The sequence below is a fragment of the Bombus pascuorum genome, chromosome 5, assembly GCF_905332965.1.
Source record: "Bombus pascuorum chromosome 5, iyBomPasc1.1, whole genome shotgun sequence".
Classification (NCBI taxonomy): domain Eukaryota; kingdom Metazoa; phylum Arthropoda; class Insecta; order Hymenoptera; family Apidae; genus Bombus; species Bombus pascuorum.
The window spans coordinates 6,830,528-6,848,671 of record NC_083492.1 but is presented as its reverse complement, the minus strand read 5'-3'; the positions used below and the strand labels follow the sequence as shown (position 1 = coordinate 6,848,671).

The 18,144-nt window shown below is 36.8% G+C and overlaps 3 protein-coding genes across 7 annotated transcripts in view; 1 reads left to right on the top strand and 2 right to left on the bottom strand.

Moving 5' to 3' along the window:
- The window catches only part of LOC132907417 (protein PALS1), a 130,069-nt gene extending 119,471 nt beyond the window's left edge, over nucleotides 1-10,598 (bottom strand). For 3 of the 5 annotated variants that reach the window (XM_060960502.1, XM_060960503.1, XM_060960504.1), the window contains exons 1-3: nucleotides 8,944-10,598; nucleotides 8,248-8,360; nucleotides 7,500-7,557 (exon numbers count right to left, since the gene is read on the bottom strand). In XM_060960502.1, coding sequence (XP_060816485.1) covers nucleotides 7,500-7,557; nucleotides 8,248-8,360; nucleotides 8,944-9,088 — 316 coding nt within the window. In that variant the 5' untranslated portion in view covers nucleotides 9,089-10,598. The remainder of the gene's footprint in view (nucleotides 1-7,499; nucleotides 7,558-8,247; nucleotides 8,361-8,943) is intronic. The other 2 variants (XM_060960507.1, XM_060960505.1) reach the window with 1 other exon arrangement.
- Nucleotides 10,599-11,547: 949 nt separating this feature from the next.
- Nucleotides 11,548-14,064, top strand: LOC132907429 (acid phosphatase type 7). Its single transcript, XM_060960531.1, has 8 exons — nucleotides 11,548-11,627; nucleotides 11,723-12,236; nucleotides 12,344-12,538; nucleotides 12,616-12,943; nucleotides 13,024-13,206; nucleotides 13,265-13,484; nucleotides 13,552-13,746; nucleotides 13,822-14,064. The coding sequence occupies exons 2-8, from the start codon at nucleotides 12,137-12,139 to the stop codon at nucleotides 13,921-13,923; spliced, it is 1,323 nt and encodes a 440-aa protein (XP_060816514.1). The 5' UTR covers nucleotides 11,548-11,627; nucleotides 11,723-12,136; the 3' UTR covers nucleotides 13,924-14,064.
- Nucleotides 13,971-17,826, bottom strand: LOC132907424 (RAC serine/threonine-protein kinase). The gene is made up of 7 exons (XM_060960523.1): nucleotides 17,479-17,826; nucleotides 16,871-17,138; nucleotides 16,541-16,778; nucleotides 16,251-16,448; nucleotides 15,910-16,180; nucleotides 15,592-15,828; nucleotides 13,971-15,494 (listed from the first exon to the last, which is right to left on the bottom strand). Exons 1-7 carry the CDS (start codon nucleotides 17,558-17,560, stop codon nucleotides 15,154-15,156), a joined length of 1,635 nt encoding a protein of 544 aa, XP_060816506.1. The 5' UTR covers nucleotides 17,561-17,826; the 3' UTR covers nucleotides 13,971-15,153.
- Between the last annotated feature and the right edge of the window lie 318 nt (nucleotides 17,827-18,144).

Sequence of the window (18,144 nt, the reverse complement as noted above, 5' to 3'; positions counted from 1 at the left end):
GTTACATAGAATAAAAGTTCTCAGCAAGGACCCTTTAAATGAGATATAACAACATTTTCATGTGTTTTTGTGTATTGACTTAAATAAACAACTTTCTGCACAAAACTTCTTTTGTCCGGATTCTAACGGCGCACCCTGTATATGTCTCAAACCATACCTCTAACATTTGTATAATCTTAATTTATACATTCTCAACATTTATATAATTAAGCATTCACAGTGTGTAGTTCTACACCTGTGTTTTCTCATCTTTTTTCAGTCGCAAACCCCTTTCGAGATAGCCAAATGTCTTACAATCCTCCACCCTATATAAAAGAACATTTCCAATGAAGCAAAGAAGAGAGATTGATATATACATATTTCAAAATATATGCTAACTTAATATTTATATAATCAGCGCTAAAAACTTTCCAGAAGAAACTTCGCGGTTCGCAGATTCAGCCAGAACGCGCATTAAAAGAGGAAATTTTGTAGCGTAAACGTGAAATGGAAAGAATCGACCGAAGGCATGCACAAGCGTATGTCCGGCGTTAAAAGAAGAAATACCATCTTTAACCGCGTCCCATAAGCTGGCGAAAGAAAGCTGCGGTGCCTAGTTTTCTAAAAATACAGGGGAAAATTCGTATCACTTACGGGGATGACCTGATAATCAAACGAGCTAGGCCGATGCGCACGACAGGCATAAATATTTTCCGCCGATCTATTTTTTTCTCTCTCACCCTTCTCCGTCACGGCCGTACGTAACACACCTACACACGCGTGTATCGCACATGTACAGCCTCGTTCATAAGTATTAGACAACTTGTGGAAAGTGTTTGATACAATTGAAAATGATTGATACAGTTTCACATCTAACACGAAGAAGCGAAGCGTTCCATGTTGCTGAAATCTTAGACCAAAACCTATTATTATTACTACAATTATTTGAAACTGTTTCACAGTTAGACCCGAATCTGATCTGGTACCGAAAAAGTGAACTGCAACGTTCACGAAACTTTGGAAAGAAACGCGCTATAATTATTGTTATTTGAAACAGTCTCGGATTACGATCGAACCTGATCTTCTACACAAAACTGAGCCGAGATGTTTACAAAACTTGCCACCGAAACCTATTATCGCTGTTGTTCTTTGAAACTGTTTCGGGTTAGACCTGAACCCGATCCGCTCAGCGACTTGTGAACTACATTGTTCACGAAACGCCGGAACAAAACGTGCTGTTGTTACTATCGTTTGAAACCATTTCTGACTATGTCTGAACCCGATCCGCCCCGGAACTGGTGAACTGGAACGTTCACGAAACACCGGAACAAAGTCGGCAGTATGAAAAACACGATGGAAACCCGAAGAACAACGAATATGTCAGCCGATAACCATCTTGAAGATTTAAAATCTAAACTCGCCACATTTCATATGAAACGAGGAGGTGTCGTAACGGTTATGAACGCCAGTGTATACACAACACAGCTGTGTTCCTCCACCGGTACTATCGGCTCTTTTTCTACTTCCTCTCTGCCGACCGTTCGCAACGCTATACAGTAATTGTCCCGTGCTCGCGATGCGTGCAACTCTTCCCTGTTTTCTACGCAACTACTCGCTCGAGGCCAAACACACTGCCAACGAACGACGTACCCTCGAATTCGCTATACCCTCTTACCTACGCTATATTAATCGTTTCTCGATGATTTCCTACTGCCACGTATGCCCTGCTTCCGTCGTATCGATCACACGCTAGCAAAAAAGAGGAAGAAACTCGGGGAAAGTCGACGCGTACCGGACGCGCATTCCCATTGACAATCGTCGATTCTCGAGTGTAGGGGCTTTAAAGCGGAAGAAGACTCCGGTTGCACGAAAATTTGATTTCAAATTACGACCGAACCTAACGTAACTATTACGAACAAGTACTGGCGTTTATATGACGACGATACTCTGTTGTTTAGCGGTATTATTGGTAGTACCGTGTCTTTTTAGCGCGCGTGTTAATCGTACAAACTGAAAATTGCCGGGATAATTGCACAGAAATTTTATTTCCATTTACGACCGCTCTAAATGAGTTACGAACTCGTACTTACGGACCAAATTGTAACGATAAGTATTCTTTTACCGTGCGTCACGTTGAATATGTATTAACTATAACTACGACAGGCCGGAATCGCTAACTCCGTTCCGAGCTGTTCTAATATTTTTCTATTTACAGAAATGTAAAGCACGAGAAACATCCCACTGTGCATATATGCATAGACGTACTTATACCTAAGTACCGAAGGGATGGGACACTTTTTATCTCACTATGCCCCGAGGAGCTACGTCCGAAGATGGCACGATCTATCGCTAGATCTATCTATTTATTTATTTATCTATCTATCTATGTATATATATACATAACAAGAAAGTGTGTATATATATATATATATACTTTCCTGTCATGGAATTTCGCAACATTTCACTCGGGAATACATGGAAAAGTGGGTCATAATTTATGTTCTATTAAATGTACATCGTTTCAGCGAAACTACAATGTATTAAGATGGATCCGTATTGCAATCGACGACCAAACCAGTAAACCGGTTTAGCCGCTCGTGATTTACGCCGTCTGTCAGGAGTATAGAAATTAATTCGGTGCTTTCTTCCTAGATAAGTTTGTCGTTTATCCACTGACTTTGGGTAAATAAATCGTAAAGTTATCCGAGACGCCGAGTATTACGCGATCTTTTCCATCACATGTAAAAAGCCACTGAAACGGGCATCGTGTCGCGTCGTTCGAATAATATTACGAGAAAACTTCTATTTCGTAGCCCTTTGAACGTTCAGTTCGTACGTGATACGGACAACGCGCCAAGTATAGGAAGATGCACTTTTAGTTTGTTACATTCTGCTTTTAACGGAAAGACATTGAAATTTTACGTTAATTTCCAGACGATCATCGTCATCGTCGATATTTAACATTCTCGACATTGCAATGTACGTAAAAGGCGATCGATATACAGGGTGTGCAAGAAATCGGGCAAAAGCTTTACGAACATACAGTGCTCTTCAAACACGGGCAAACAAAGTCTCTAATAAACACGAGTTGAAAAACCACTGTACAACGCAGTGCCCGAGTTACGAGGTATTTTTGTCAATAAGATATTACCTTTCCAGCGTATGTATATTGCCGACCAAATGTTGAGACACCAAATATTGACCGCAATATCGATCGTCCGAACGCTGTACAGAATTGTTTAAATGTACAGAAATCAAACTACAGAAGAAACAAGTTATTATGCAGATCGTGATGTAGACTTGAGTAATGCATCGTTTGAAATTGCGTCGCGTAACAGTCAATTGCGTAGCCTTCTCAAAGGAGGCTGAAAAATTGCTAAAAGAGTAAAAGAAGAGGAAACTTAAAATACGCGTAAAACAGGCATATTTAAGGTCGTAGATAACAAAAAAGTTAAACATCTCTTCTTCCCATCAAGTTTCTACTGTTTGCGCGTTACGTTCGATTGCACGTTACACGCAATTAGCGCCAAGCTTAGCAGATCCGGTCAAACGAGCGGTTTTAAAATTTCATTTAAACTTACGCGCTCCTTTCGCTCGTCTAACTTTATGCAAATTCTTATATTAAGAGAAGTCGATAAATCGATTGATCGGATAACTTACATAAAGTTGGACGAACAAAAGAAGTAACGATAAATGCACAAGTTTGAATGAAATTTTGAAACCGGAAGTTTGACCGGACCAGGTAATATTAGCGGTTAGCATCGTAACGTTCAGACGAGTTTGAAAATTGGAATTTTTCCAATTAAATGGATCCTCACACCTGTGACACAGAGCACAGAGTCCGAAGAGAAATTTGACAAACGTAAGAAATCGAAGAAGCGAGAGAAACGGGAAAGCCGCTCGCGTGAAAGTCTCGTGAAAAAAATAAAGGAGGAAACTGAGGATCGGAGGAATTCGCGGAAACGCTGGAACAAAGTAGCAGAGGTAGCCATTTAGAAAAAGAGAAAAAAGGTTGAAACGCACGGCAATGCTGACACGCGTGCTGCACCCTGACCGATTGTTGCTTCTCGTCGGCAAAACATTCGCGTTATTCGCGATAGGCAAATACGAGGAAGCGCGGGAGCGCGTGCGCGCGCACTTTTATCGGACTGGCAACGAGCGCGCGTTACCGCTACGGTAGCGCTTAGCGATTTTTCCTGTGAAAACGCGCGTTAACATCGGCGACACGGATCGCTTGTTCGTTTATGTTATCGATTTCCAGCCTAGGGAAATTCAGGTCTGACGATTAAAAGCTTCATCGAAATTCACTCTCCGGTGCCATCCACGCTTGCTAATGGACGCACTTTTCGATCCTTTGCGAAACTCACTCTACCATTAAATATTATTCGCTTTAAAGATACTCGGTTTAATTATCGTGTCAAAGGAAATACCGCCTCTCCATTTGACGATTGTAAATTTATCGATCAAGCGATGCAACCGAACTTCGTATATATATATATATATATATATATATATGGGTAAAGAGTTTCTCTGTAAAGAAAAAATATATTTGGACAATGCGTTATAATCAGATTTTTTTAGAATTAAATAATTAATAAATTTAACACCATTTATACTCTCTTCTGGCAAACGCAATACTCGTGTAGATTGGTGGATAAATTTAATCCAACTTGAGGTATCTCCCCTTGCGCCACATTTATATACGTTTGTGTACATACATTTAATTCGTAAGAGTAGTTGTCGAATGCATAGGTAGATCTTTAAATTTTAGATTGGTTCAGGATTTGACCGATATAATCGTGACAGTCGTGTCTGATCACAGATAATGAAATTCCAAAATGTTTTGTGTACCGCGTACAATGTATACATGATAGGCGATTCATTTTAATACGTCGATATGTGATACGTTTTATGTACTGCATACAACGTAATCAATCACGTACGTATGCACGAAATGAGTTAACAAAATTGTAGCGTTGCGATCATGACAGTCGTGTCTCGTGGCAACTAAAACTGCAAACTTCAAAATGTATCAACTAATATTCAGTAAGGTAAGCGATCGAATGGTTTGGCGAGCCGCTGTAAGTTAGCTGTCTAACCCAGAAACTGCAACCGCGACGGATTCTTAATCTCGGTTTTCGCGACAGAAAACGGTATTAGCGTGTCACGTAACTGATGACACATAACTCGTGCGAACGAATCGAAACGAGCAATCAAATGAAAACTCATTTCTGCTCGGGTCCCGGGAGATAGAGCCCATATAACGGCCGAAGAATAAAAGCGTGATTGCGCAACAATCGAACGGAGAGGACGAGCGAAAGATGGCTTTAAAAAGCAACGTCACCGTGGTTCGAGGAAGAAAAAAAGGATGGTTAAGAAAAGAAGAAAAGAAAAGAGTATAAGAGAGAAGCAATCACCTTCCGTATCGACAGATCCAGCGACGAGCGATCGACGATTAACGGTAACCAGCTTACTGCGATTTCGGGACTCGATAATCGAATATCCTCGAGATTCTGGACGATTCGAGGACAAACCCAGCTGCCATCTGGCTCCTCTTTGTCTCGATTTCCCTCCACCGGTAAGAGAACCGGGAATGAGAATCACAACAGGCACATACACAAAAACAGAGAGGGAGAACACGAGTGCACAGAGACACCAATGATAATCATCGAACGAATAAACACAGAATCGAACGTATTCGCGCGAAGATGAGGTAAAAGTAGATAGATAGTAGGTGTTCGGGACAAGCCACGACGTCTAAGCACGCAAACGTGAGAAATTAAACGAAATCACGGGACGAAGTGTACGCGAAACTAGAAATGGAAGGTTAGGAGGACGATAAAAGCGCGCGGAATACCGCGGAACCGCTGGCACGTATGTACGGTTCCGTACTAGCGAGGACCTGAACGTGACAGCGGATACATTCGAAGGTTAGATTCCCTCCGTTCGTGTGCACTGTTTGTGCCTCTCGCCGAGTTCTCCTTGCTGTCTCTCTTCTCCCCTCTATTCGTCTCCGTTACACGCTGGCGGCGACCTGAACATTTACCTGGCGAACGCCGGAATCGCACGAGGGAACACGAAATCGGCCGATGATTTTACGTAAGGCCCGAGGTTTAAATCTTTCATATTCTCGGGAGGTTAGTCTTGGAAAATTGTTTCTGGCAAGCGATTTGAAGGGATTGAAGGGAGGAGATGATAACGCGAAAAAACTTGTCGAAGTTGTCGATAATGTTCCGATATTTAATCGTATGAGATTTTCTATCAGTATCCACTTTCTCGTAATTAAAGAACTTTTCTAAAAAATTAAGATTTTCGCTACTTTTTGCCTATTCTTCGTATTGTTATCTTGTTGAAAAACGAAAACTTCGTAACTAAGGAATTCTGGGTAGAATCTAATGCTTTATTTGATTATACTGTTCCCATATCCATTAAATATAAGATATAATAACTGCATCGACTATCAAACATGCTACAAACTTCTTTAACTATCTGATGTTTGCATAAAGATATTGGACTATTCAACGATACTAATAAAATAAATATACAAAGTGCTCCTTACCGAGGATGAACATTCTGAAGAAATATATCTTTCCAAGAAGGAACAAAATTCACTTTCACGAGAAGACACATTTCGTCTTTCAGGAACGCGAAAAGACTAACGAACTTTTGAAACAATTTCGATAATCGCAATATGTATCGAAAATCGATATGATGCGTTAAACATTCGATCGACAATCTACGTCATAGTTTCTACGGTATCGCACTGTTCAAATTCAGTCTCGATGTTTCACAATAAAATCATTTAACCTCCTTACTTTTTATCTATAAATTCTCTTATTCGTTAATCCATTTATTAAAATGTATAATAAGTAATTTTTCTTTCAAACGATTTGCGAGGAGGGGGTTACTATATCTTTCGTTGATAATGATGGATATTTCTATTTTGTAAAAGTACTGGAGTTTACGTTGATCTAATAACAGCAATAAAATAAGCAGATACAATAATTCTTACCGTAGATAAATGTTCACAAGATATATATTTTTCCAAAAAGAACAGAACTCACTTTGATGCGAACCGTTTCATCTTTCAGACACGAGAAAACTAACGAACTTTCGAAACAATTGCGATAATCGCAATATCGAAAATCGACGTCATGTACTAAATAGTCGATCGACATTCTGCAACCTTTACCCCATAGATTGTATGGTACGGCACTGTTGTTCAAAATATTCAAATTCAAATATTTTTCTGAACATGATTAGAGAAATCAAATCAAAACAGATATTTGTTTTACTAAATACCGTAATGAGTAATTTACTTTGGATATTTTATGTATCTTTACATATTATACGGGTTCTGTATATTTTTACATCTTTAACCTATAAACGTATAAAAATCTGCCATCTAATCATTACACGATAAAATCATTTAACCTCCTCGTATTTTATTTATAAATTTCGTTACCTATTAAAATCCCCACAAATTAAAATTACAATAAATATTCTTAAAACGTACTCACCCTTGTCCTTTCCCCTTTTCTTCCGCACTCGCAGACATATCGTTCGTGAGCTGACGCACTAGGGAAATAAATAGATCGATTAATCGATAAGCAAATTGATATTTGCTTTACGTATCCTTAACTATCGAAACATACTTGAAAAATTATAAAACTTATGATAAGTACATAATTTTTAATATTTGTAGTAAAAGCTATACAGTATTATATATAATTTACATGCAGTTTATAATAAGGTAAATAGTAAACAGTACATATATTAATACATAAGATATAGTATTCATAGGGATATTTAAAAAATTTCAAGAAAACTTTTTATTTTTTAGTTTTGCGAAATATTGCTTGACAAATACTACTTCCAATGAAACGTCGAATCGATCTAATGTCTCGATTAAAGAGAAAAATCTAGATCTGATTAATAGAAAGAACGTTGTTTCCCAGTAAGAAACAGAGATTATACATATTTCGATAAAAAATAGGTTATAAATCTTCAGCATTCATGTATCAATAATTTATTTCATTTTACTTATTTTCTGATTCTACAAAATATTATTTTCTCATAATAGAAAATTAAGTACTCTCCAGAAGCCTAAAAAATTAACTCAGAAAATAGAAAAGAGGTATCAAAAGTAACAGTGCATACGCATATTGTTTAATGATATTCTAACTCTGGAGAGATACAGTATTATCGAGTATTTCCTACATTTTACTACAAATTATCCGAACAATCCTATAAATAAACGTTAAATACCTGACATATGTATTGAATAATTTCTGATTGACTGGAATTTTCCAGCCTGCTACCGTTAACTTCTAAAATTTCGTCGACCGCTTCCAATGTGTCCCTGTTGTTGGCCGGAGAACCTGCAATACATTTGGAACAATTCCCATTACTAAAAAAATATAAGTAAGTATTCGAAGAAATAATAATCAGAATAATCTAATCATCAAATATTTACAAATTGAATATATGTATAAAGTGTTACAATGCATATATATATACTACAACTATAATGTATCAGTATTTGAATCCGAGTAGAGTGAGAGAGAGAGAGAGAGAGAGAGAGAGAGAGAGAGAGAGAGAGTCTGATATAAAAGAACGAGTCTAAGTAGAAAAAGATGATATACGGACAGACAGTAGATACAGACTATACAGGACGAACGGACTAGCCAATTCGTTTGTATGTCAATGATTACACATGATAGCATCCTCGAGGAAAAGACACGAGAAACAAAAGAGAGAAAGGGTTTCACAGTTCACGCCTACGTGCTTGACAAGCAGCTTTGCTGACGCTCATTAAACTGCATGTAGCTGGTGCTAATTAAAAAAGGAAGAGAGAGAGAAAAAAAAGAAAAGGAAAATAAAAGAAAAAGAAAATGTTTTTTAACTTTACGACGATAAATAAACAGCAGAAGTTTGTTAATGACGCTGCTCATCGATGCTCACCGTACAGTTTGATCTTGTTATTCTCTTTGATCAATATGATAATATATCCCCCTAGATCGATCATTTCTCCTGGCTTCAACGATAGACACTGGTCTACTCCATTACCAGGAGAGAACGATGCTTCAGGCGAATCTTGACGCGACATGCTTGATTAAAGTCGATGATAGGCGCAGCCGCCCTATCATCACCGAAAAAACGATTCGCCGATATTAACGTCGTTACCGCGTCCCATTCTTTTCGTTTCCTCTTGCATCTTCGCATCTCATTTTATATATCCATCGGTATATCACCATCTACATATACTACTAACAACATCCACGTTTTCCTACACGTAAACGCATTCTATCTTCTTCTTCCTCTCTTTCGATTCTATTTCCTTCTTTTTTTTTTTTTTGCTTCTCTATTTTTCTCTGTTTTTCAGGTTTTAAGACTGGAGCCAAAATTTTTCGACGACGGGTTTGACACAGTTTTCGCTCGGCTGATTCGAACCGATGGAATTGTCGAGCCGCCCCGGGAACTTTCAACTTCACTAACAATTATCTAAGGTTGTTATATTTACGTACACCGATTAAATGACTAAAACGACAAGAGAACTAGCGGCGGATATTTCTTTAAAAAACGTTGCTAACGAACACGTAGCGTTATCCGATCGTTCCTCTTGATTAAGTACGTTGGTAATATACTTTTGGCAGGGTCTGCTGCAAACTCGAAAAATCACAGGAGGAATAATATCGTTCTTTTTTATATATTTCTCTTTATATATTTTAATACGAGTACGAGGGATTCGTAATGAAGCTTCTTTTAACGTTCCTTTTAGTTTTGGTTAATATGAGCGATTCGGAAGAGTCCTTGGAGGAAACCCTCACTGGGGCCCCGAGTATGGGCCCCCCTACATCCTTGCAACGAAGACTCGCTTCTCGAACGATCAACAAATTCAGAATCCCTCGAGTCCTAGCTTATCGATTAGAGCTTTCACTGAACACGACTCCTCGCTTGCTTCGGTCATCCTGACTGCTCGCATCCTTAACTGCATGGGTCTATTCGGGTGGTATTCGGGAACCGCGAAGGAGCCTCGATTCGTCGAGACCGGACTAACACGGGCTATCCTCATGCTAACTTCTCCTCACTTTCGTCGACGGTAGGTCCCAATCAAATGCACTTCCTATGATGGAATTTCATTACACAAGAGAGCACTGTTGCTTTACAGGCCGTCGTTTCTACGTGATTCTGCCTCTCGCCTCTCGTTTGTTGTCTACATCATCTTCATTCTATGCCTCCCTCGGTGGAGGATACTTGCGACATCTCGATCACGCAGGATCAAAAGAGGATTTCACCGTAAAACGATTAACCTGTATTCCCGATGAACGTTCGCAAATCTTTATCGTGCTGTAATGATTAACGTATCTTCTTGTCCTTTAGGTTCGACTGTACGATCTCGCGAATTAGAAACAAATTCGGCCACCCTATTCAGTTCCAGAAGCACATCACTTTTCGTTCTATTCGATTATTTCTAAAGTTTCTGAGTCACGAGCCATTCGCATCGATTCACTACACTGTGGAACTGACTCCTGAAGAAGACCGTCCTATCAGTTTCCCGCGACACCGGAGCTCTAAAGTGTATTGTCGAGGATGGGTGTGAACCTGTGCGTGTTAACCGACGGCGGCAGCAGCCCTGACATCGCTTGTCGTCTGCTGATCTCCATCCCTCGCCGCGAAGCGGCGGCAGTAGCGGCCGCCACGGCGCCGTCGTCATTCTCGTGGCGGCAACCCCTCCATCTTCGACTTACCCTACCTATTCGTTGATTTTACCTTTTACTCAATCAATTTTCATAAAAGATTCTTCCCGTTTTTTTCAAATTGCACCTCCGTGTCAGCAACGTAAGTACATTTTATTGTATCAAATTCAGTATTACATACCATGCAGTATAATGCATGGATTGATTGCCCCCACCAATTCGACTCTTGAAAATGTGTGTTCAAATACTAACAAAACACGTATATTTTTTACACATTTTTTATATTGTTTATAGGACTATATAAATGGGAGATTATTTAATTATGTATATATATTGAGTCTTGTGATTCAATAGTACATTCTAAAAAATTGATAAAAGGTAAGGAGCTATTAATGTTGAAGATGGGAGAAATTCTGTTAAAAAAGGCAGTTGTTGATACGAGTTTGTACCTAGATAGTAAAAAGTGATAAGTAATATGTAAGAGAGATATCACAAATGTAATTTAGGTTAAAACTTACGTTTCAGATAATGTTCGATGAGTTCATTTATACACGGCCGTTCTTGTATACTGGACGTGTAAAAACGTACCCGCGCAAGAGCAATAGAATAGGAGAGCTCTTTGGGAAGAAAAGAGAAGACGAACTGACAGAGCGCGTGATCAATATAAGGGATGCTAACTTCATAATTACACTCTCTACTTCTGGCATTACTTTCTGCCAGCTTCTATCGTGTACGGCTAACATTAACTCAATTAATTTAAGAATACATATCTCTTATCAATATTGCGGAAGAAATGAAAAATATTGATTGTGATCTCCAAATTTTTCCTTTCAATTGCATTTGAATGATTATAGTAATTCTTCAGATGTGACATTTGAATTTAATGAATGGTAATTTGTAGTTGAATATAAGCTACTATTAATTATCATATCTTTTGAATACCTCGACGTAAGTGCATTGTGCAATATGGATAATAATACATTAGAGTCATACTTATAGTCGAGATGGCGCTATCACGTGAATTCTGATCTCGAACATTTCAGGTAATTTGCCAGAGTGTTAATTTGAATCTTGTTTTTGACTGAAATAATGCTGGAATTCAATAAAACCTTGCAATTAGGAGTATGTTTAATATTCCATAATTTAGAGTACTGATAGAAACTAAACAGCTGATAGGAGCTAAACAGCTGATAGGAGTTTCGTTGATAATGCCTGACTCATTGCTGATACACGGTCTTAGGCGATTGAAGTCTAATTGAATGTTTGTTACACGGCCTATAAATGCAGTATTTCTTTGTATTCGATTGAACACAGTTCAAGACGTTATTGTCTGAATTTTAAAGTTTCCACAAATGTCAGCATTTTCACATATTCATAAGTGAAAAAATAAAGTGATCGAATATCATCGTGAGTGATATACAGCAACGTGGCTTCAGTCCTTGGTGAATTAATGAGAGATGGGTTTGACAATTGGATTGGTTGTTTTATCTTTGTTTTCTGTCACAATAGGCAATGTTATTTACTACCAACCTGAAGCTGTACATTTATCCTATGGAGGTAAAACGTATTCAAAATTACTTATATTCTTACTATACTTCTTCCTTAAAGGACTTCTGTAATTAATTATTAACAAATATTGAAGAAATACATCTTATAATTTCTAGATACTATTCATGACATTGTTGTAACATGGACCACAAGAAACGATACTGATGAATCAATCGTTGAATATGGAATAGGAGGATTAATCCTTACAGCTCAAGGAACTTCTACTTTATTTATTGATGGTGGAAATGAAAAACAAAAACAATATATTCATAGAGTATGGTTAAAAAATTTAGAACCTAATTCTAATTACCGTAAGTAAACTAACTTTCTGCTTATTTATTGGATCTTAAAGCAGCTATATACATATGTATATAAATTTTTCAAATAGTTTATCACTGTGGTAGCAAATATGGATGGTCCAATATATTTTATCTAAAAACTGCTCCCGAGGTATCAGCAAAATGGTCACCTCACATCGTTATCTTTGGCGATATGGGTAATGAAAATGCTCAAAGTTTACCTAGATTGCAAGAAGAAGCACAACGTGGACTATATGATGCAGCAATTCATATTGGAGATTTTGCATATGACATGAATACGGATAATGCACGTGTTGGAGATGAATTTATGAAACAAATACAAGAAGTGGCTGCATATTTACCATATATGACAGTACCTGGTAATCATGAAGAGAAATATAACTTCAGTAATTACAGGTCAGGATATATTTTATGCTTAAGATTATCAATTTATTCATTTATAATTTTGTTGTTAAAATAAATAAATATGCTATTAGGGCACGTTTTACAATGCCTGGCGATTCTGAAGGTTTATGGTATAGCTTTAATGTAGGACCAGTTCATTTTATAGCAATAGAAACAGAAGCTTATTACTTTATGAATTATGGTATAAAGCAACTTGTTAAACAGTATAACTGGTTAGAAAAAGATTTAACAGAAGCAAACATGCCAAAGAATAGGTAAGTTTGTATGTTTTTCTATCAGAATACAACAGAAATTAATAACAATATTTTATAGGGCACAAAGACCATGGATAGTTGTATTTGGTCACAGACCAATGTATTGCAGCAATGCTAATGCCGATGACTGCACCAATCATCAAAGTTTAATAAGAGTTGGATTGCCAATTGTAAATTGGTTTGGTCTCGAGGATCTTTTCTTTAAGTACAAAGTAGATTTATTATTATGGGCTCATGAACATAGTTACGAACGTTTGTGGCCCATATACAATTTTAAGGTAATCTATTATCATGAAAATATCGTCTTAAATTTGTTCAAAATAAGTAAAGTGAAATAATTTCTAGGTACAAAATGGTAGTTATGAAAATCCGTACAAAAACTACAAGGCACCTGTGCATATAGTAACTGGATCAGCAGGATGCAAAGAAGGTCGCGAAAAGTTCATTCCGCATAAACCAGAATGGTCTGCGTACCGTAGTTCCGATTATGGATATACCAGGATGAAAGCATATAATCAGACTCATCTTTATATCGAACAGGTATTATATACTATGGGAAAAACAAATGGGAAACGAATGTTTGTTACTATTCATTTAACGATATATCGGTAATAGGTATCCGATGACAAAGAAGGAGCAGTTTTGGATCATGTTTGGCTCATAAAGGATAACGTCTTACCATCGTACAATGTGGATCTTCTTGCAAATAAAATATAAAACATAGAACATAAGATATAATTTAGGACAAAGTAATTAAAACGATATACAGACATAACTTTTATCGTTTATCTTTTTCGACAATGTATCATGCTCTTTTGTGGTAAATAGCAAAACTGCGTATCTACCAACTTCAAACAATTGATTTTTAATTCTATTGTAAAAAATTTCTCCCATTCCTTCTTGCGTAAAAACAGATAAACTACAAAAATTTGCTAATTACAAATGAGATGGAAATTATTAATAATGCGTACATACAATATAATCCTTTAATTGTTAAAATATAAATATATGTATATATATAATCATTGTAGCATATAATATTAATAATATAATATTAGGATAGCATTTCATATTTCCATCTGATTCTTACAGTAAATCAATATTTGTCAATGATACATGATGAATAGTGTGATTCGTACTAAGAAAAAAAGAACACTTCCAAATTCAGTAGTAGTAGTAGTATAACAAAGAAACGCTTTCTTTTGATGTTAGAAATTGATTTCAGATTTATATACTAATTCAATTAAAGCTATTAATGTTTCTATGCTGCTACTTTTAAAATGGAAAATCCATTTGCCCGTTGACTGGCTCTTTGCCAAGTGTAATTTGCTATTTTGGCTTCTGCTATAATATTTGACTAATGAATTTAAAAAAATAACCAGGAACTGCTCTTCTATAAATTATTGCGATAGAATTGACAATAAAGCCAGAAAATATTGAACACCATCTTCATTAAAAAAAGAAACTGTAGCTACGATTATCAAATATCGTTCTTCCATATAGAAGAAACATGCCACTCTTTATAATGTAACACAGTTTACGGGATAAGCTTCTTATCTTTCTTATTCTGCCTCCGGTTTAACAAAACATTCAATCCCCGTTATATCACCGCGAACCTACTCAGCAGGTATAAATATTAATTTAATTGGATCCTATAGTACATAACTTTTTTCATGTACAATTTCAATGAGTATGTGCATGTATGCGTATATACTTACACGCATACACACGAATCTGCCATTGGAGATATGTGTTAAAACCTTATAAAGATGCATAAAAAAGCATCATAAATTAGCGAAAATAACTGATATTTCGATTTATCTGCGTTAAAAAAATTCTTCCAAATTGGTAGACAAACTGCAAATATTCGTCGTAATCGAATGTCTGACTTTCTCATGCATGTAGCCATACATCTCAATATGTAAACAAAGGAAAAGCTTGATACTGTCAGTGATTAATGGAAACAATGGAAGATGTTGCTGCTGAGTGACTTTCCTGATAGGAAAATTGGGGGAAATGCTCTTGTTCTTCGGCTATCGAATTCAAACCACCTCCACTACCTAAAAATCCTTGATCAGGCGGCGTAAGTTCGACGCTTTCACCCGTAAATTCACTATCAAAATATCGGGTGTCCGTGTCAGACGTTACTTGAGGTTTAAAAGGAGGAGGAATTTTTTTCTGTACAAGATCCGACCAATCAATTGACGAAAAAAATGCATGATCCATAATTTCCTTCGCATCGTTAGGTCCACCACCTAATCTTTTACTCGGATCTTTTATAAGTAATCCTGAAAAAAATTAAAAGCTTAACAAAATCCATCAATTTCACAAGATGAATTTTCGCCCGAGATTTAGAGTTTCCAATTCAATTTACTACCTACTTACCACCAAGCATGTCTTTTGCTTCATTACTAATCGTTCTAGGAAATCTTACTTCTTCCATTACAATAAGCGTGAAAAGCTTCTCATGGTCCTTATTATAAAAAGGTAATCGACCACAAATCATTTCATACATAACAACACCGACTCCCCACCAATCTACAGCTCGTCCGTAATCATTATCTTCTAACACTTCTGGTGCAAGATATTCAGGAGTTCCACAGAATGTTTTCGTCGTTCTCCCTGAGTATTTGAAATGTTACCGGTATTTTTTACCGTTTTCAAATCCACAAATTCATATTTGAGTATGCACAAGCTATTTACCGTACGTTATATCTTCTTTACATAATCCAAAGTCAGCTATTTTAATATGTCCATCCTTGTCTAAGAGAAGATTCTCCAATTTGAGATCACGATAAATGATACCCTGCGAATGAAGGTAACCTAATGCTGAAATTATTTCAGCACCATAAAACCGAGTACGATCTTCGCCAAACACACGAGAACGTCTTAAATGAAAGAACAACTCTCCGCCATTTACATATTCCATTACAAAGCACAGCCTGTCCGCTGTTTGAAAGCTATACTTTAGAGACTGCAAATTAAAAAAACAATAATTAGCTTTATATGCACAAGGATGATATAACAATATATAAACTACATACAATTAGGAACGGATGATTCGTAGTTCGCAGTACTCTATTTTCGGTAAGTGTATGCGCGACTTCGTCTTTACGTATAATAACTTCTTTTCGTAATATTTTAATAGCATACAAATGGCCAGTTGCCTTTTCTCTGCAAAGAATTACTTTCCCAAATGTACCCTTTCCCAGAACTTTCAAAAATTCGAAATTTTCAAGAGTCTGAAATGGAAGATCAGAATATGTATTATTAAATGCAAAATATCTAGATTTAGAATGATATGTGTAGAGAACAACACCACTTATATACATACTACTTTTTTTTTCCCTGTACTTTTACTATTCGATGTTCCTTGAACACTAAATTTTGCAGATAGTTCATCTATACTGCCACCGTCTACATCCGAAGACACTACTCCGACAGATCCACACGAGTCTGACCTACCACCTCCCGAAGATTCCATATCAACATCTTCAGACGAGGATGAATGTTGCATCTGCGTAGGCTGTTGTTGACTTTGTTTCTCGCTTGCTAACCTAGCAGCTACATATCTATAAAAGAAAATAAAAAAAGGACAGAAATATTTATATATTTTCAGAAATCTATAAGCTTGCAAAGTATGTTATTCTGTCTAATTCAAAACCTTATCGCTGCAACCCAATCTTCTCTTTCTTGTTCTGTTTCTACATGAAATGTCCTCTCAATTACAGCAGCCCATTGCAAACCTCTTATGACAAAAGTATAAGGCTTAGGTCTATCTACAGACATGATTTGACAACCACGAACAGTAAAATTGTTCAGTGGCTGTGCCGCAGCTGCCATTTGTTGATCCGGCTTAGCTTTGAACCCAACTAAAGTACCATCGTCCCGCAAAACAAAATACCTTGACCTCCAATTCTTTATATGTTCTCCTACACAAAACAAATAAAAAATCATCTTTAATTTATCACCTCTATAAATATCAAGCATTTTATTTATCTTTTACAAAATATGTAAATAATATTAAAACATGTAAATAATATATAAAGTTCAAACAAACAGTCTAATACTTTAATATTATAGTAATTCTGCTTTCTAAAATTCTCATGAAAAACTTACTTTTAATCTTGACGTTTAATTATTAAAAGGAGGGATACGATAAAAGAGGAGAAGATTTGAGAAAATGAGGAGAGGTTATTTCAATTTGGACTCGGCCCGATCGAAATGAAGGAAAGAAGTAAACATAAATATTATGAAACTGCTCTGTAGTACCGCGTTTTTGCAGCCAGCCTTCCTTAACGACACGCTGACCGCCGCCACCGGACGCTGCGACGTTCATCGCTGCGTCTCCCATAACTCTTTTAATGCGCACTTGCACACACTATGCGGATACTTGGTGTCCCTGTCTAGCCGGAATATTCCAGGAAAATTGTCGAAATACAACACCGAGAATGGCACGAGTATACAAACTTGAGCAATCATAGATACACGTTTGGCAGGTAAACTCAACTTATACTCTGTGATCGACAGCACACTAATGCGCACTAACTAAAACTAGCATTGCTTCCTCGTATACCGGAGATGGCGCAGCAATCGATTACGAATAAAGAAGAATTTTCATTGAACGATGCCTGTCTACTTTCAATCAACCTCGGTTTATCGATACAGATATTGATGCCGTTTACACCTTTCTATATATATTTTATCCTTTCGGACAAGCATGCGCAAAACCCTTTGTTTATTATGATTTATTATATATATATATGTATGTATGTACATTTTAGACCTACATTATTATGTACGACTATACGAATTTTAATAAAAAATAAACGTGTTTCCTCAAATATTGTACATTATTACATTACGTTCCGATTACTATATTTTAATTATGATCTCTAGAAATTATTAGTTGTTTATAATATTTTTGAGCTTACGTAA